Here is a 13,736-nt window from a genome sequence, read left to right on the forward strand (position 1 = left end):
GCTCCATGTACAGTAAGTGCCTCACTGTGGCCGGCATGACAGGTGATGTAGCTCCCCAGCCACTCCACCTCCTGTCTGAACAGACTACAGGCTGGAGACATGCAACCTGGAAGTGAAGTGAAACGCAGCAACAGGAAGTGGAGGGGCAGGAGAAAACTTTTATCTCTCAGCAGCAGCCAGTGAGGAAGAGGAGCTGCACCAAGTGCCTGCAGGTAATGCTGTGCATGGTGCTGCTAGAAGCAGTCAGTCAGTCAGCACAGACCTCAGGGCAGAAGAAACCTGTCCACAGGGGCCATGTGCACCCTGACAAGGGTGGGGAGTGTGACATTTGGGCCCCCTGATGCAATGTTCTGGCTGTAGGGTGTGCAGATGTTGCCCTTGTATGCAGGGTCTGGCCCCATAGGTGTCCACAAAGCGGTAATTCTTATGGGCTTTCAGTGCGACATCATTATAAGGTCCTAATACTGTGCTCACACCAGAGTTTCTTCCCTATATTGACTAATGTGTTGTAGGATAAAGATTGTAGGTTCCATGGCCCCCCTGACAAGTCATAGAGTGGGCTCAGTAATGTGGCACCTGATAGGTTATAAAACTCAAGCAACAAAGGGGTTAATACGCAAGAGATGCAGTTCAGCAATAAGGGGGCTCCGAAGTCCTGTGTCAGGGGTTAATTGGGTATTAGTGACCCATGAAATCCGGTGCCTGCAGTGTAAGGGTTCACACTAGCACCTGCCAAATTGTCTGATTTCCATCCGGCCAGGCTTCCACATGTTCGTTTTCCATATCCGTACTGCTCCCTTGTCCATTTATGCCACACAGACGGCTACTCTATGAACAGATTAAGGCAATCTGACCGGTGGACCCGCCTGTACGACTATTTCACAGTGCGGTTCGGTCCCTGGCACCTTCATAAGTATGTTTTTTTTCTGAAACGCCGCAGTGTTTCAGAGTCAGACCTACATGGCTGCGATCGTACAGCTTGTGACTGATATACGCTGCCCGCAATTTGGGCAGCATGTATCACCTGTCAGGTTCCCTTTAATAAATAATAAAGGACAAATATAGTTTTCTATTTTTAGAACTACAATCCTAACACGGGGCTGGTGCCCCATATGTGATCTGTTTTTTGCTTACCCTTTGACTTACAATTTGGGAGTTGGATCCAGAATACAGAACACGCTGCGATTTTTCCCATGCAGAACAAAGGTCCGTTTCATAAAATTGTTCATGTGAACTACCATATTGACTTGCACTGGTCAGTGTGTTGCAGCCACACAGGGTCCCAAGAGGTAATACTTTGTGTCCATTGGTGTCTGTCAATGAGGACGTTCACATTTGTAGAGCTCTGAGGTTTTGGAAAAAATAAATCTTTGTTATATCAACATTGACTTTTTAGAGACTCTCCTCCAATAAAAGAACAGTCAAAGTGAATCCTATGTGTTTGAAAAAAGGTCTCACAGACATCATCTGACATATCCACAGAGGATGGACAAGAACTCAACCCATCTCACCAACAAGATACTAAACCTCACTCTGGAGATAATCTTCATTCTAACTGGAGAGGTAAATGATTATAGTAATTGTCTCTAAGGTGGTCAACTAGACAGGTCCTGGACGGGAGGTATGTGTCACTGAGGTGACAAGCTTCGGTGATGTAGGACCTAGAGAAACAGGCTTTAGCGCGTACAGTGCTGAGAGGTGTTTTTAATGGGCCCGGAGTTTGAGTCCGAGTTTTAGGAGCCAGCAAAGAGCTGGTTGAGACTTGCCATTCCCTTACCTCTAGGTCTAGGAATTTGAACGGGCTATTTAACTCCTTCACGACCTTAGACGTATCCATACATCCTGGTTGGGATGCCTACATCGCTTCCAGCAGTTTAACCCTGTAAATTCTGCGATCAATATCGATCACAACATAAAGAAGAAAGGGAGAGGGAATGGGCCTCCTCTCCACTATGATCGGTGCCCCACAACAAGGCAAAAAACTGCTTCTTCATCATACCGCCGAACAAAGAGTGGTCTAAAATAAAAAAGCCAAATTATTAATTATTTATATAGCACCATTGATTCCATGGTGCTGTACATAAGAAGGGGTTACATACAAATTGCAGATATCACTTACAGTAAACAAACTTACAATGACAGACTGATACAGAGGAGAGAGGACCCTGCCCTTTCGGGCTCACATGCTACAGGATGGTGGGGAAGGAGACAGTAGGTTGGAGGTTACAGCAGTTCCGGTGATGGTTGAGGTGATATCTCCAGTAGTGGTGAGGAGGTAGCGAGGTCATTGCAGGCTGTAGGCTTTCTTGAAGAGGTGGATTTTCAGGTTCCGTCTGAAGGATCCGAATGTTGTTGATAGTCGGACATGTTGGGGCAAAGAATTCCAGAGGATGGGGGCTATTCGGGAGAAGTCTTGGAGGCGGTTGGGTGAGGAGCGAATAAGTGTGGAGGAGAGAAGGAGGTCTTGGGAGGGCCGGAGATTACGTGAGGGAAGGTATCGGGAGATTAGTTCAGAGACATATGGGGGAGACAGGTTATAGATGGCCTTGTAGGTCAGTATCAGTAATTTGAACTGGATACGCTGAGGGAATGGAAGCCAGTGAAGAGATTTGCAGAGGGGAGAAGTGGAGGAGTAGCGAGGAGAGAGATGAATTAGTCGGGCAGCAGAGTTAACAAATTTAAATAAACTTCCATCTTGTCCCGTAAAAAACAAGCTACCATACAGCTTCATCAGTGGAAAATTAAAAAATGTATAGCTTTCAGAATACAGCGATGCAAAACTAATTATTTTTTCTATAAAATAGTTTTTATTGTGTAAATGTACCAAAACATAAAAAGATATATAAAGCTGCCTTATCGATTTTACCATAGATGGCATAAAAACAAACAAAAGACAATTCCTGATTTGCTTTTTTTTTGTTAATTTTGCCTCCGAACAATCAGAATAGAAAGCGATCAAAAAATGTCATGTGCCTGAAAAATGACACCAATAAAAACATAAACTCATTCCGCAATAAAACAAACCTTCACATGACACTAATGGAAGTAATGTGGAAAAATTATAGCTCTCAAAATATGGCAATGCAAAAAGTAGTTTCCCCCCCCCCCAAAAAAAAATCATCTTTTAGTGTGCTACAGCCGCCAGACAGGAAAAAAAAAATATAAATCTGGTATCACTATAATTGCACTGACCCAGAAAAATAATGTCCTCTACTCGCTTATATTGCACGAGGAACGGCGTAAAAAATAAATAACCAACTGTTCACCTGCTGTTAATTTGTTCATTCTGCCTCCCAAAGATCGCATTAAGGTTCGGCTCACATTTATCCTGCGCTCTGAGCTGAGCGCTTACACTGGGGTTTCCATATAAATCTCTGAAAAATGTGATTCAGACGGAACCCTCAGCAGATTACCTATAACGAGGCAGATAGAGGCTCTGTGGACTCCTTCTAGGCTATGATCAGCAGTGTCCATCTTTACATCTGCATCATTTTTTAAACATATTTTTTGGGTTAGGAACTTTTAGATTTTATCAGAAAAATTTTACTGTTGTCCCATTTTTTTAATTTCACAAGGGTAACAATAATTTATTCTGGGTATGCCAATACCCCATATCTGGGGGAAAACTACTGATGGGTGCATCGCAGAGCTCGTAAGGGAAGGTGCACCGTTTGACTTTTTGAACACAAAATTGGCTAGAATCGAGACCAGGCGCCATGTCACGTTTGGAAAGCCCCTGATGTGTCTGGAAACCCCCAACAAGTGACCCTGTTTTGGAAATTTTACCACTCAAGGAATCTACAGTGCATTGCGAAAGTATTTGGCTCCCTGGAACTTTTCAACCTTTTCCCACATATCATGCTTCAAACATAAAGATACCAAATGTAAATTTTTGGTTAAGAATCAACAAGTGGAACACAATTGCGAAGTTGAACGAAATTTATTGGTCATTTTAAATTTTTGTGGAAATTCAAAAACTGAAAAGTGAGGTGTGCAATATTATTTGGACCCTTTAACTTAATACTTTGTTGCGCCACCTTTTGCTGCGATTACAGCTGCAAGTCGCTTGGGGTATGTCTATCAGTTTTGTACATCGAGAGACTGAAATTCTTGCCAATTCTTCCTTGGCAAACAGCTCGAGCTCAGTGAGGTTTGATGGAGATCGTTTGTGAACAGCAGTTTTCAGCTCTTTCCACAGATTCTCGATTGGATTCAGGTCTGGACTTTGACTTGGCCATTCTAACACCTGGATATGTTTATTTGTGAACCATTCCATTGTAGATTCTGCTTTATGTTTGGGATCATTGTCTTGTTGGCAGACCGATTTCCGTCCCAGTCTCAGGTCTTTTGCAGACTCCAACAGGTTTTCTTCAAGAATGGTCCTGTATTTGGCTCCATCCATCTTCCCATCAATTTTAACCATCTTCCCTGTCCCTGCTGAAGAAAAGCAGGCCCAAACCATGATGCTGCCACCACCATGTTTTGACAGTGGGGATGGTGTGTTCAGGGTGATGAGCTGTGTGCCTTTACGCCAAACATATCGTTTGGCATTGTTGCCAAAAAGTTCGATTTTGGTTTCATCTGACCAGAGCACCTTCCATATGTTTGGTGTGTCTTCCAGGTGGCTTGTTGTAAACTTTAACCCCATAAGCCCCAAGGGTGGTTTGCACGTTCATGAAAGGGCCAATTTTTACAATTCTGACCACTGTCCCTTTATGAGGTAATAACTCTGAAACGCTTCCATGAATCCCGGTAATTCTGACATTGTTTTCTCGTGACATATTGTACTTCATGTTAGCGGTAAAATTTCATTCAAATAACTTGCGTTTATTTGTGAAAAAAATGGAAATTTGGCGAAAATTTTGAAAATTTTGAAAATTTCCAACTTTGAATTTTTATGCCCTTAAATCACAGAGATACGGCACACAAAAAACTTGATAAGTAACATTTCCCACATGTTTACTTTACATCAGCACAATTTTGGAACCAAAATTTTTTTTTGTTAGAAAGTTATAAGGGTTAAAAATTGACCAGCGATTTCTCATTTTTGCAACACCATTTGATTTTTACGGACCACATCACATTTGAAGCCACTTTGAGGGGTCTATATGATAGAAAATACCCAAAAGTGACACCATTCTAAAAACTGCACCCCTTAAGGTGCTCAAAACCACATTCAAGAAGTTTATTAACCCTTTAGATGCGTCACAGGAATTTTTTGAATATTTAAAAAAAAAAATGAACATTTAACTTTTTTTCATAAAAAAAAAATACTTCAGGTTCAATTTTTTTTATTTTACCAAGGGTAACAGGAGAAATTGGACTGCAAAAGTTATTGTGCAATTTGTCCTGAGTACGCTGATACCTGATATGTGGGGGGGAACCACTGTTACGGAGCGCCGTTTGACTTTTTCAATGCAAAATTGGCTGGAATTCAGATCGGACGCCATGTCACATTTGGAGAGCCCCTAAAAGTTATTGTGCAATTTGTCCTGAGTACGCTGATACCCCACATGTGGGGGTAAACCACTATTTGGGCGAATGGCAGAGCTCGGAAGGGAAGCAGCGCCATTTGACGTTTTTGGCTGGAATTGAGATCGGACACCATGTCGCGATTGGAAAACCCCTGATGTACCAAAACAGTGGAAACCCCCCACAAATGACACCATTTTGGAAACTAGACCCCCCAAGGAACTTATCTAGATGTGTGGTGAGAACTTTGAACCCCCAAGGGCTTCACAGAAGTTTATAACATACAGCCGTACAATTAAAAAATCATATTTTTTCCAAAAAAAATGATCTTTTCACCCTCAATTCTTATTTTTCCAAGGGTAACAGGACCCTAAAAGTTATTGTGCAATTTGTCCTGAGTACGCGGATACCCCATATGTGGGGGTAGACCACTATTTGGGCGCATGGCAGAGCTCGGAAGGGAAACAGCGCCATTTGACGTTTTTGGCTGGAATTGAGATCGGACACCATGTCGCGTTTGGAGAGCCCCTGATGTACCAAAACAGTGGAAACCCCCCCACAAATGACACCATTTTGGAAACTAGACCCCCCAAGGAACTTATCTAGATGTGTGGTAAGCACTTTGACCCCTCCAGTGCTTCACAGAAGTTTATAACGCCCGGCGTGAAAATAAAAAAATCTTATTTTTTCCACAAACATGATCAATTAGTCCCCAATTTTTTTATTTTCCCAAGGGTAACAGGAGAAATTAGACCCCAAAAGTTGTTGTCCAATTTGTCCTGAGTACCCTGATATCTCATATGTGGGTGAAAACTACTGTATGGGCCCACGTCGGAATGCAGACTTTGATGGAATGGTCTGCGGGTGTCGTGCGTTTGGAGAGCCCCTGATGTACCTAAACTATTGAAACTCCCCAAAAGTGACCCCATTTTGGAAACTAGACCCCCACGGAACTTATCTAGATGTGTGGTGAGCACTTTGAACCCCCAAGTGCTTCACAGAAGTTTATACTCCCGGGCGTGAAAATAAAAAAATCATTTTTTTCCTCAAAAATGATATTTTTGCCCCCAATTTTTTATTTTCCTAAGGGTAACAGGAGAAATTGGACCCCAAAAGTTGTTTTGCAATTTGTCCTGAGTAGGCTGATACCCCATATGTGGGGGTAAAACACTGTTTGGGCGCATGGCAGAGCTTGGAAGGGAAGGACCACCATATGACTTTTTCAACTCAGAATTGGCTGGAATTGAGATCAGACGCCATGTTGCATTTGGAGAGCACCTGATGTGCCCAAACAGTGGAAACCCCCAATTCTAACTCCAACCCTAACCCCAACACACCCCTAACCCTAACCCTAGCCCTAGGCCTAACCCTAGCCCTAACCCTAATGGGAAAATGGAAATAAATACATTTTCTTTTAATTTTATTATTTTTCCCTTACTAAGGGGGTGATAACGGGGGGTTTGATTTACTATTTATGGCGGTATTTATTTTTGTCGCACGCTAAAAGACGCTTTTTATTGTAAAAATAGTTTTTGCATCACCACATATTGAGAGCTATAATTTTTCTTTATTTTGACTCACTGAGTCATGTGAGGTCTTATTTTTTGAGGGAAGAGTTGACGTTTTTATTGGTACCATTTTCGGGCACGTGACATTTTTTGATCGCTTTTTATTCCGATTTTTGGGACGCAGAATGAACAAAAACCAGCGTTTCATGAATATCTTTTGGGGGGGTGCGTTTACACCGTTCCGCGTGCGGTAAAATTGATAAAGCGGTTTTATTCTTCGGGTCAGTACGGTTACAGCGATACCTCATTTAGGTAGTTTTTTTATGTTTTGTCGGTTTTATGCAATGAAAACTATTTTATATAAAAAATAATTATTTTTGTATCGCTTTATTCTGCAAGCTATAACTTTTTTATTTTTTCGCTGACGATGCTGTATGGCGGCTCGTTTTTTGCGGGACAAGATGACGTTTTCAGCGGTACCATGGCTATTTATATGCGTCTTTTTGAGCGCGCGTTATTGCACTTTTTGTTTGGCGGTATGATAATAAATCATTATTTTTTGCTTCGTTTTTTATTTTTATTTTTTAAGGGGTTCGCTAAAGGGGTTAACTAATGGGATAGTTTGATAGGGCAGGTCGTTACGGACGCGGCGATACCTAATATGTGTACTTTTATTGTTTGTTTTTTTTATTTAAAAAAAATGGATTTATTGGGGGAATATATATTTTTTTTTTTCTAATTTATTTGGCGATTTTTTTTTTTAACTTTATTACATAGTCCCAGGTGGGACATCACTGTCCTGTATCACATCACAGATAACTGTGACAGATCAGCAATCTGTCACAGGCAGTTCTGCAGACTTCCTCATGCCTGCGCTTTGCAGGCACTGAGGAAGTCAGCTCCCTACAGGCCCCCGTCGCCATCTTGGATCCGGGGGCCTGTAGGGAAAGAGTCCACCGCAGCAGCGCTGCACATTGCGCTGCCGTGGGGGGCTCAGGGAAGCACGGAGGGAGCCCCCTCCCTGCCGATGCTTCCCTTTAACCCCCGGTACACCGCGATCATGTTTGATCGCGGTGTGCAAGGGGTTAACGTGTCGGCTGACACATAGTGCCGGGTGTCAGCTGTGATAATCAGCTGACACCCGGCCGCGATCAGCGGCGCTCACCACGTGGGCGCCGCTGATCGCGGTAGACGTATTATCCCGTCCATGGGCATAGGGGCCCGGGTCCCATGGACGGGATAGTACATCTGATGTCAGGAAGGGGTTAAACAGTGGAAAACCTCAAGAAGTGACACTATTTTGAAAACCAAACCCCTCAAGGAATTTATCTAGAAGTGTGGTGAGCACCTTGAACCCACAAGTGCTTCACAGGATTTTACAATGTTGAATTGTGAAAATGGAAAAAATTCTTTTCCTTGCACAAATGTTGGTTTGCCTCAAATTTTTCATATTCACAAGGGTAACAGGAGCCAAAGTTTGGCCAGGCCTGCTACGGAGGAACGTCAACCAGATGGCTACCTTGATATACACACGGGCATCAGGATATTGGCACCATCCATTCAATAGTACCCTGACCATAGTTAGTCACTGTCCTCAGGCACACAGGAGTGGGATTGCGCTTTCCATTGGTTGTTGCTGCGTGAGACACGAGGAGGTAGGCCCCCTGCAACTGCGCCGTAGATTCGAAGTCTGCGACTCTCAATCTTTTCCTAGTATCCATGGAGTTGAGAGACAGGATCAGCCAAGAGGAGAGAACTATCATGGGTAACACCAGTGCTTGTAGGAATGCTGAAAGGTCTTCCTGGGAACAAAGGGTATGGATGCGGGGACCCTTTTGCACCTTCAATGAGAAGGGGAACCCCTAGCAGAAGGGGATCTTCTTGGCTTTCAAAATATCCAGAACAGGTTTAAGGGTCCGTTTTGAATGATAATTGCATCGCCCAGGGATGGTGTTAAGGTTGATGGTGCAAAGATCGTCGCAGCCTCGCAGGACCAGGTGGGGATGTGTATGTGTCCGGATTCCTCCACATGTGGGCAGGGTGGGGTGGCGTGGTAGATGGCAGTTATTTTGGAGTGAAGTGTGATGATTTGGTGTTCCAGGAGGAGCCCGTGGGCCAAGTGGGAGAAGCAGCGGGATTGCCCATGACCGATGGCTATCTTCTGAACATGCGGAAATGAGCAGTGCACGCCTCTTAAGCCGGGAAGCATGCACCTGGCTTGAGAGATGCAGTGATGTTGTCGGAATGAGCAGTGAGCCTGTGCAGATGTGCATAAGTTGTGATGATGTCGGTCGTGCAAATTATCAGGGTCGTGATAGCATGGAAAGAACCCTGGCTTGTTTGGGACAACTAACACCCCATCGACTAGTCCAAGCACTCATCACCGGGAAAGCAGAGTTTATAAATCTGTTTGTTTGTTTTTTTAATAATTTATTTAACTGAATTATGTTATACAGGGATGGATAGCCAGGGAGTTGATTCACAAATAGCTGAATTCGGATGGATTGGAGGGCACCTAACAGGTTCCCTTTTAAACAATTACTAGTAAGTCTTTAAACTGACCTTTTACCATTAACTTATCCCTTCTTTTGGGTGAAATGTAATCATGTCCACAATCTCTTACTAACAATGGGCATTTCCTTTTGTGTCAGAGTATGTACGGCCTGTTATGGTGTTTAGGTCCACCTGAGTTATATCTGATTTTGTTTACTTTTAATATGACTGGTTTTCTTGTATACACAAAGGATTGGGATGGACCAGAAGGTGCAGAAAAGTCACTTCTACTTCTTCATTGTCATAATCTTTTAGACTGCATTGGCTAGCCACCAGTGCCGATCGTACACACAGGTCACATAACCAGTTATGATAGCCATTGCCAGTCTTGTGCCACTTTCATTCACTTCATGGAAGTCACTGTCGTTGCTGAATGAAAAAATCCTTGTTTTTATTTCTGTTTCACAACATGGAGTGAAAGTGTGGTATTGTGGAGTCCCTGTGATGGGTTCTGCTTCCTTTAACCGATGTTTCGAAGTCCTGGTTAGTACAGCACATGAATTCGATGTTAGGAATATTACTCTCACTCCAATTGCATAAATGTTAAGATTTGGTGTGAACATGACCTCTGGAGGCTAGCTCGAGCTGCAAGGCGTTTCACGGAGCCTCCTAAATCTAAAGTGCCATTCAGCTTACATTCAAAAATCTTTCTTATGATGGCAGACATTTATAAAGTTTCTCCTGATTTCATATTGTGCAGAAGAGCCATCTGAGAAGTAGTAGACCTTGCGCAAACTTTGTAGGATCGGGGCTGTGGCGTCTGTAAGCCAAACCTCCGACTCCAACTTGGACTCCTCAACTTCCATGACACCGATTCCACGACTCTGGCTCCTTCATACATGGCTCATGTTTAAGTAATAAATTTACTGTGGTAAAACGGTAACATCAGGGTTTTAGTCATTATTATGATACAATATTCAAGCCATTTAGATAGACCATAAAATATATTTATTGGAGTACTTTAGAACAACAAAAACTTTTGCATATTTACAATTTGTTATACACTATGCAGTAAGTGGAAAAAACAGTTTTTAACAAAAACCTACTGAATAACATTTGTGCAGTCTATGAATTTGTTCTGAAAAACAGTATCGCCTCCATCAGATCCTCCTTCATAGATAACCTCAAATCTGACCTAATTATTTTTAGGGAGTCTATTTTACTCTGACTCGACCAAAATGGACTCCGACTCCACAACTGGGTAGGATGTTAGTTGTTATCTCTGAAATATTTTTTTTTTTTTGAACAAATGAACAGCTGGGACATCCTGACACTCCCCTTGCTTTGTTTGCTGCCCTGAAACAATGCTCGTTTACGGGACTTGGTCCCTGCTCTGTTCCTGCAGTGTCTTTCTTGTGCAGTGTCTTTCTCAGTGCCATGTGCGATGAGCACAGCGTCTGGTCTGCTGTCTGTTTAGATGAATAGTAATAAGCTGGCAGCAGAGCGATGTCACTATGTCTGACAGAGACCAATGACGTCATCTGCGGAAGCGGCGCTAGTCCTCCTGTACACTGGGTATAATGACACCTCTTTGCTGTCGGCTTATTACTAAGCTAAGCAGGCAACAGACCAGACACTGCGCTCATCGTACAGGGCACTGGGTAAGACCCTTCACAAGGGAGACCCTCCACAAGGAGGATGGACCAGCCCTTGAAACAAGTGTAACTGATGACTCAAAAAGAAGCACATTAAGTTCATGGAGTGGCATAGCCAGTCTCCAGACCTTAATCCCATAGAAAACTTACGGAGGGAGTTGAAGCTCCGAGTTGTCAAGTGACAGCCTCAAAATCCTAATGAGGTCTCTTTCAAATTGGCAGAAACCAGCCTCTTATGGACACGAGTTTACTTACCATTCACTTTCATAGACAGTCTTTCTTGCCACGTATAATTCGGCACACTTCATTACTATTGTATAAACCTTTCACTGTATCCACTATAGATTTTTCTATCCTTTTGCCTGGTCTAAGATTGGGACAAGTCATGAAACAAAGAAGATATTCTTGTGGCATATCGGATGAAAGCCTGTACATTTCTGAGTGAAATGGTGCTACTTTTCTCTATCTTGGGTCTGGCCTGAGGTATCAGGAGAAATGTAAATGCATGCAACACAGAAATTTACTTTTTTTTTTTCAAAACTTTGAAAATTAATTTAAAAAAAAACGTAACCACTTTCTGACATCTGACGTAATAATCCGTCCCTGTGCCTGGGGCCTATTTGACCAGGGATGGATTATTATGTCATCGCAATTGCCTGCGCACACGGGCTGTGCGTGGGCGATCGTCGCCAAGTGTCAGCTGATTCTGACAGCTTACACCGAGCAGGAACGGGCATAATGTACTGGTGACTTCAACGTACTGGTCACTGCAGCGGCAGTTTGCAATTTTCACTTGGTAACCTTCTTTGCTGCTTGTTTCTGGAAAATACCCATGGATTCAAAATCAGCACTACATCTGTAGATAAAGTTCCAAAGGGGTATAATTTCCAAAATGGGGTTACTTGAGGGGGGGATTCTGCTCTTCTAGCAATTAGGGGCTCTGTATATTGAGTACTCAAACTGTACAGTAGTACTGTACAGCCATATATGGGATATTGCCACGTTCAGTAAAAATTGTGGGACAAATTATGGTGCCATTTTTACCCACTTTTTGTGTGAAAATGAAAAATCTTGGGCTAACACAAAATTTTGGTGGTAAAAATATACCGTATATACTCAATAATATAGTATAAGCTGACCCGAGAATAAGCCGAGGCACCAAATTTTGCCACGGAAAACTGGGTAAGCTTATTGACTCGATTATAAGCCGGGTATGCATTGTCCCCACATCCCTGCCCTGGTATGCGTGGCTCCCCCATCCTGGAATGCGTGGCTCCCCCGTCCCTGTCCTGGTATGTGTGGCTCCCCCCGTCCCTGTCTTGGTATGCGTGGCTGCCCTGTCCCTGTCCTGGTATGCGTGGTTCCCCCATCGCTGTCCTGGTACGCGTGGCTCCCCCTGTTCCTGTCCTGGTATGCGTGGCTCCCGACGTCACTGTACTGGTATGCATTGTCGCCTCATTCCTGTTCCTGGTGTGCGTGGCTCCCCCGTCGCTGTCCTGGTGTGCGTTTATCCCCCCGTCGCTGTCCTGGTATGCGTTGCTCCCCCCCTCAGGGTCGTGATAGCATGGAAAGAACCCTGGCTTGTTTGGGACAACTAACACCCCATCGACTAGTCCAAGCACTCATCACCGGGAAAGCAGAGTTTATAAATCTGTTTGTTTGTTTTTTTAATAATTTATTTAACTGAATTATGTTATACAGGGATGGATAGCCAGGGAGTTGATTCACAAATAGCTGAATTCGGATGGATTGGAGGGCACCTAACAGGTTCCCTTTTAAACAATTACTAGTAAGTCTTTAAACTGACCTTTTACCATTAACTTATCCCTTCTTTTGGGTGAAATGTAATCATGTCCACAATCTCTTACTAACAATGGGCATTTCCTTTTGTGTCAGAGTATGTACGGCCTGTTATGGTGTTTAGGTCCACCTGAGTTATATCTGATTTTGTTTACTTTTAATATGACTGGTTTTCTTGTATACACAAAGGATTGGGATGGACCAGAAGGTGCAGAAAAGTCACTTCTACTTCTTCATTGTCATAATCTTTTAGACTGCATTGGCTAGCCACCAGTGCCGATCGTACACACAGGTCACATAACCAGTTATGATAGCCATTGCCAGTCTTGTGCCACTTTCATTCACTTCATGGAAGTCACTGTCGTTGCTGAATGAAAAAATCCTTGTTTTTATTTCTGTTTCACAACATGGAGTGAAAGTGTGGTATTGTGGAGTCCCTGTGATGGGTTCTGCTTCCTTTAACCGATGTTTCGAAGTCCTGGTTAGTACAGCACATGAATTCGATGTTAGGAATATTACTCTCACTCCAATTGCATAAATGTTAAGATTTGGTGTGAACATGACCTCTGGAGGCTAGCTCGAGCTGCAAGGCGTTTCACGGAGCCTCCTAAATCTAAAGTGCCATTCAGCTTACATTCAAAAATCTTTCTTATGATGGCAGACATTTATAAAGTTTCTCCTGATTTCATATTGTGCAGAAGAGCCATCTGAGAAGTAGTAGACCTTGCGCAAACTTTGTAGGATCGGGGCTGTGGCGTCTGTAAGCCAAACCTCCGACTCCAACTTGGACTCCTCAACTTCCATGACA

The 13,736-nt window shown here is 43.2% G+C and overlaps 1 protein-coding gene across 1 annotated transcript in view; it reads left to right on the plus strand.

The window, feature by feature from the left end:
- Window positions 1–13,736, plus strand: part of LOC141100132 (oocyte zinc finger protein XlCOF7.1-like) — a 32,488-nt gene continuing 18,752 nt past the window's right edge. The window contains exons 1-2 of the mRNA XM_073588393.1: window positions 1–212; window positions 1,397–1,563. Of these exons, the coding sequence (XP_073444494.1) occupies window positions 1,486–1,563 (78 nt within the window). The 5' untranslated portion in view covers window positions 1–212; window positions 1,397–1,485. The remainder of the gene's footprint in view (window positions 213–1,396; window positions 1,564–13,736) is intronic.

Source organism: Dendrobates tinctorius, unplaced genomic scaffold, assembly GCF_039654945.1.
Source record: "Dendrobates tinctorius isolate UK_male_01 unplaced genomic scaffold, ASM3965494v1 ptg000103l, whole genome shotgun sequence".
Taxonomy (NCBI): Eukaryota; Metazoa; Chordata; class Amphibia; order Anura; family Dendrobatidae; genus Dendrobates; species Dendrobates tinctorius.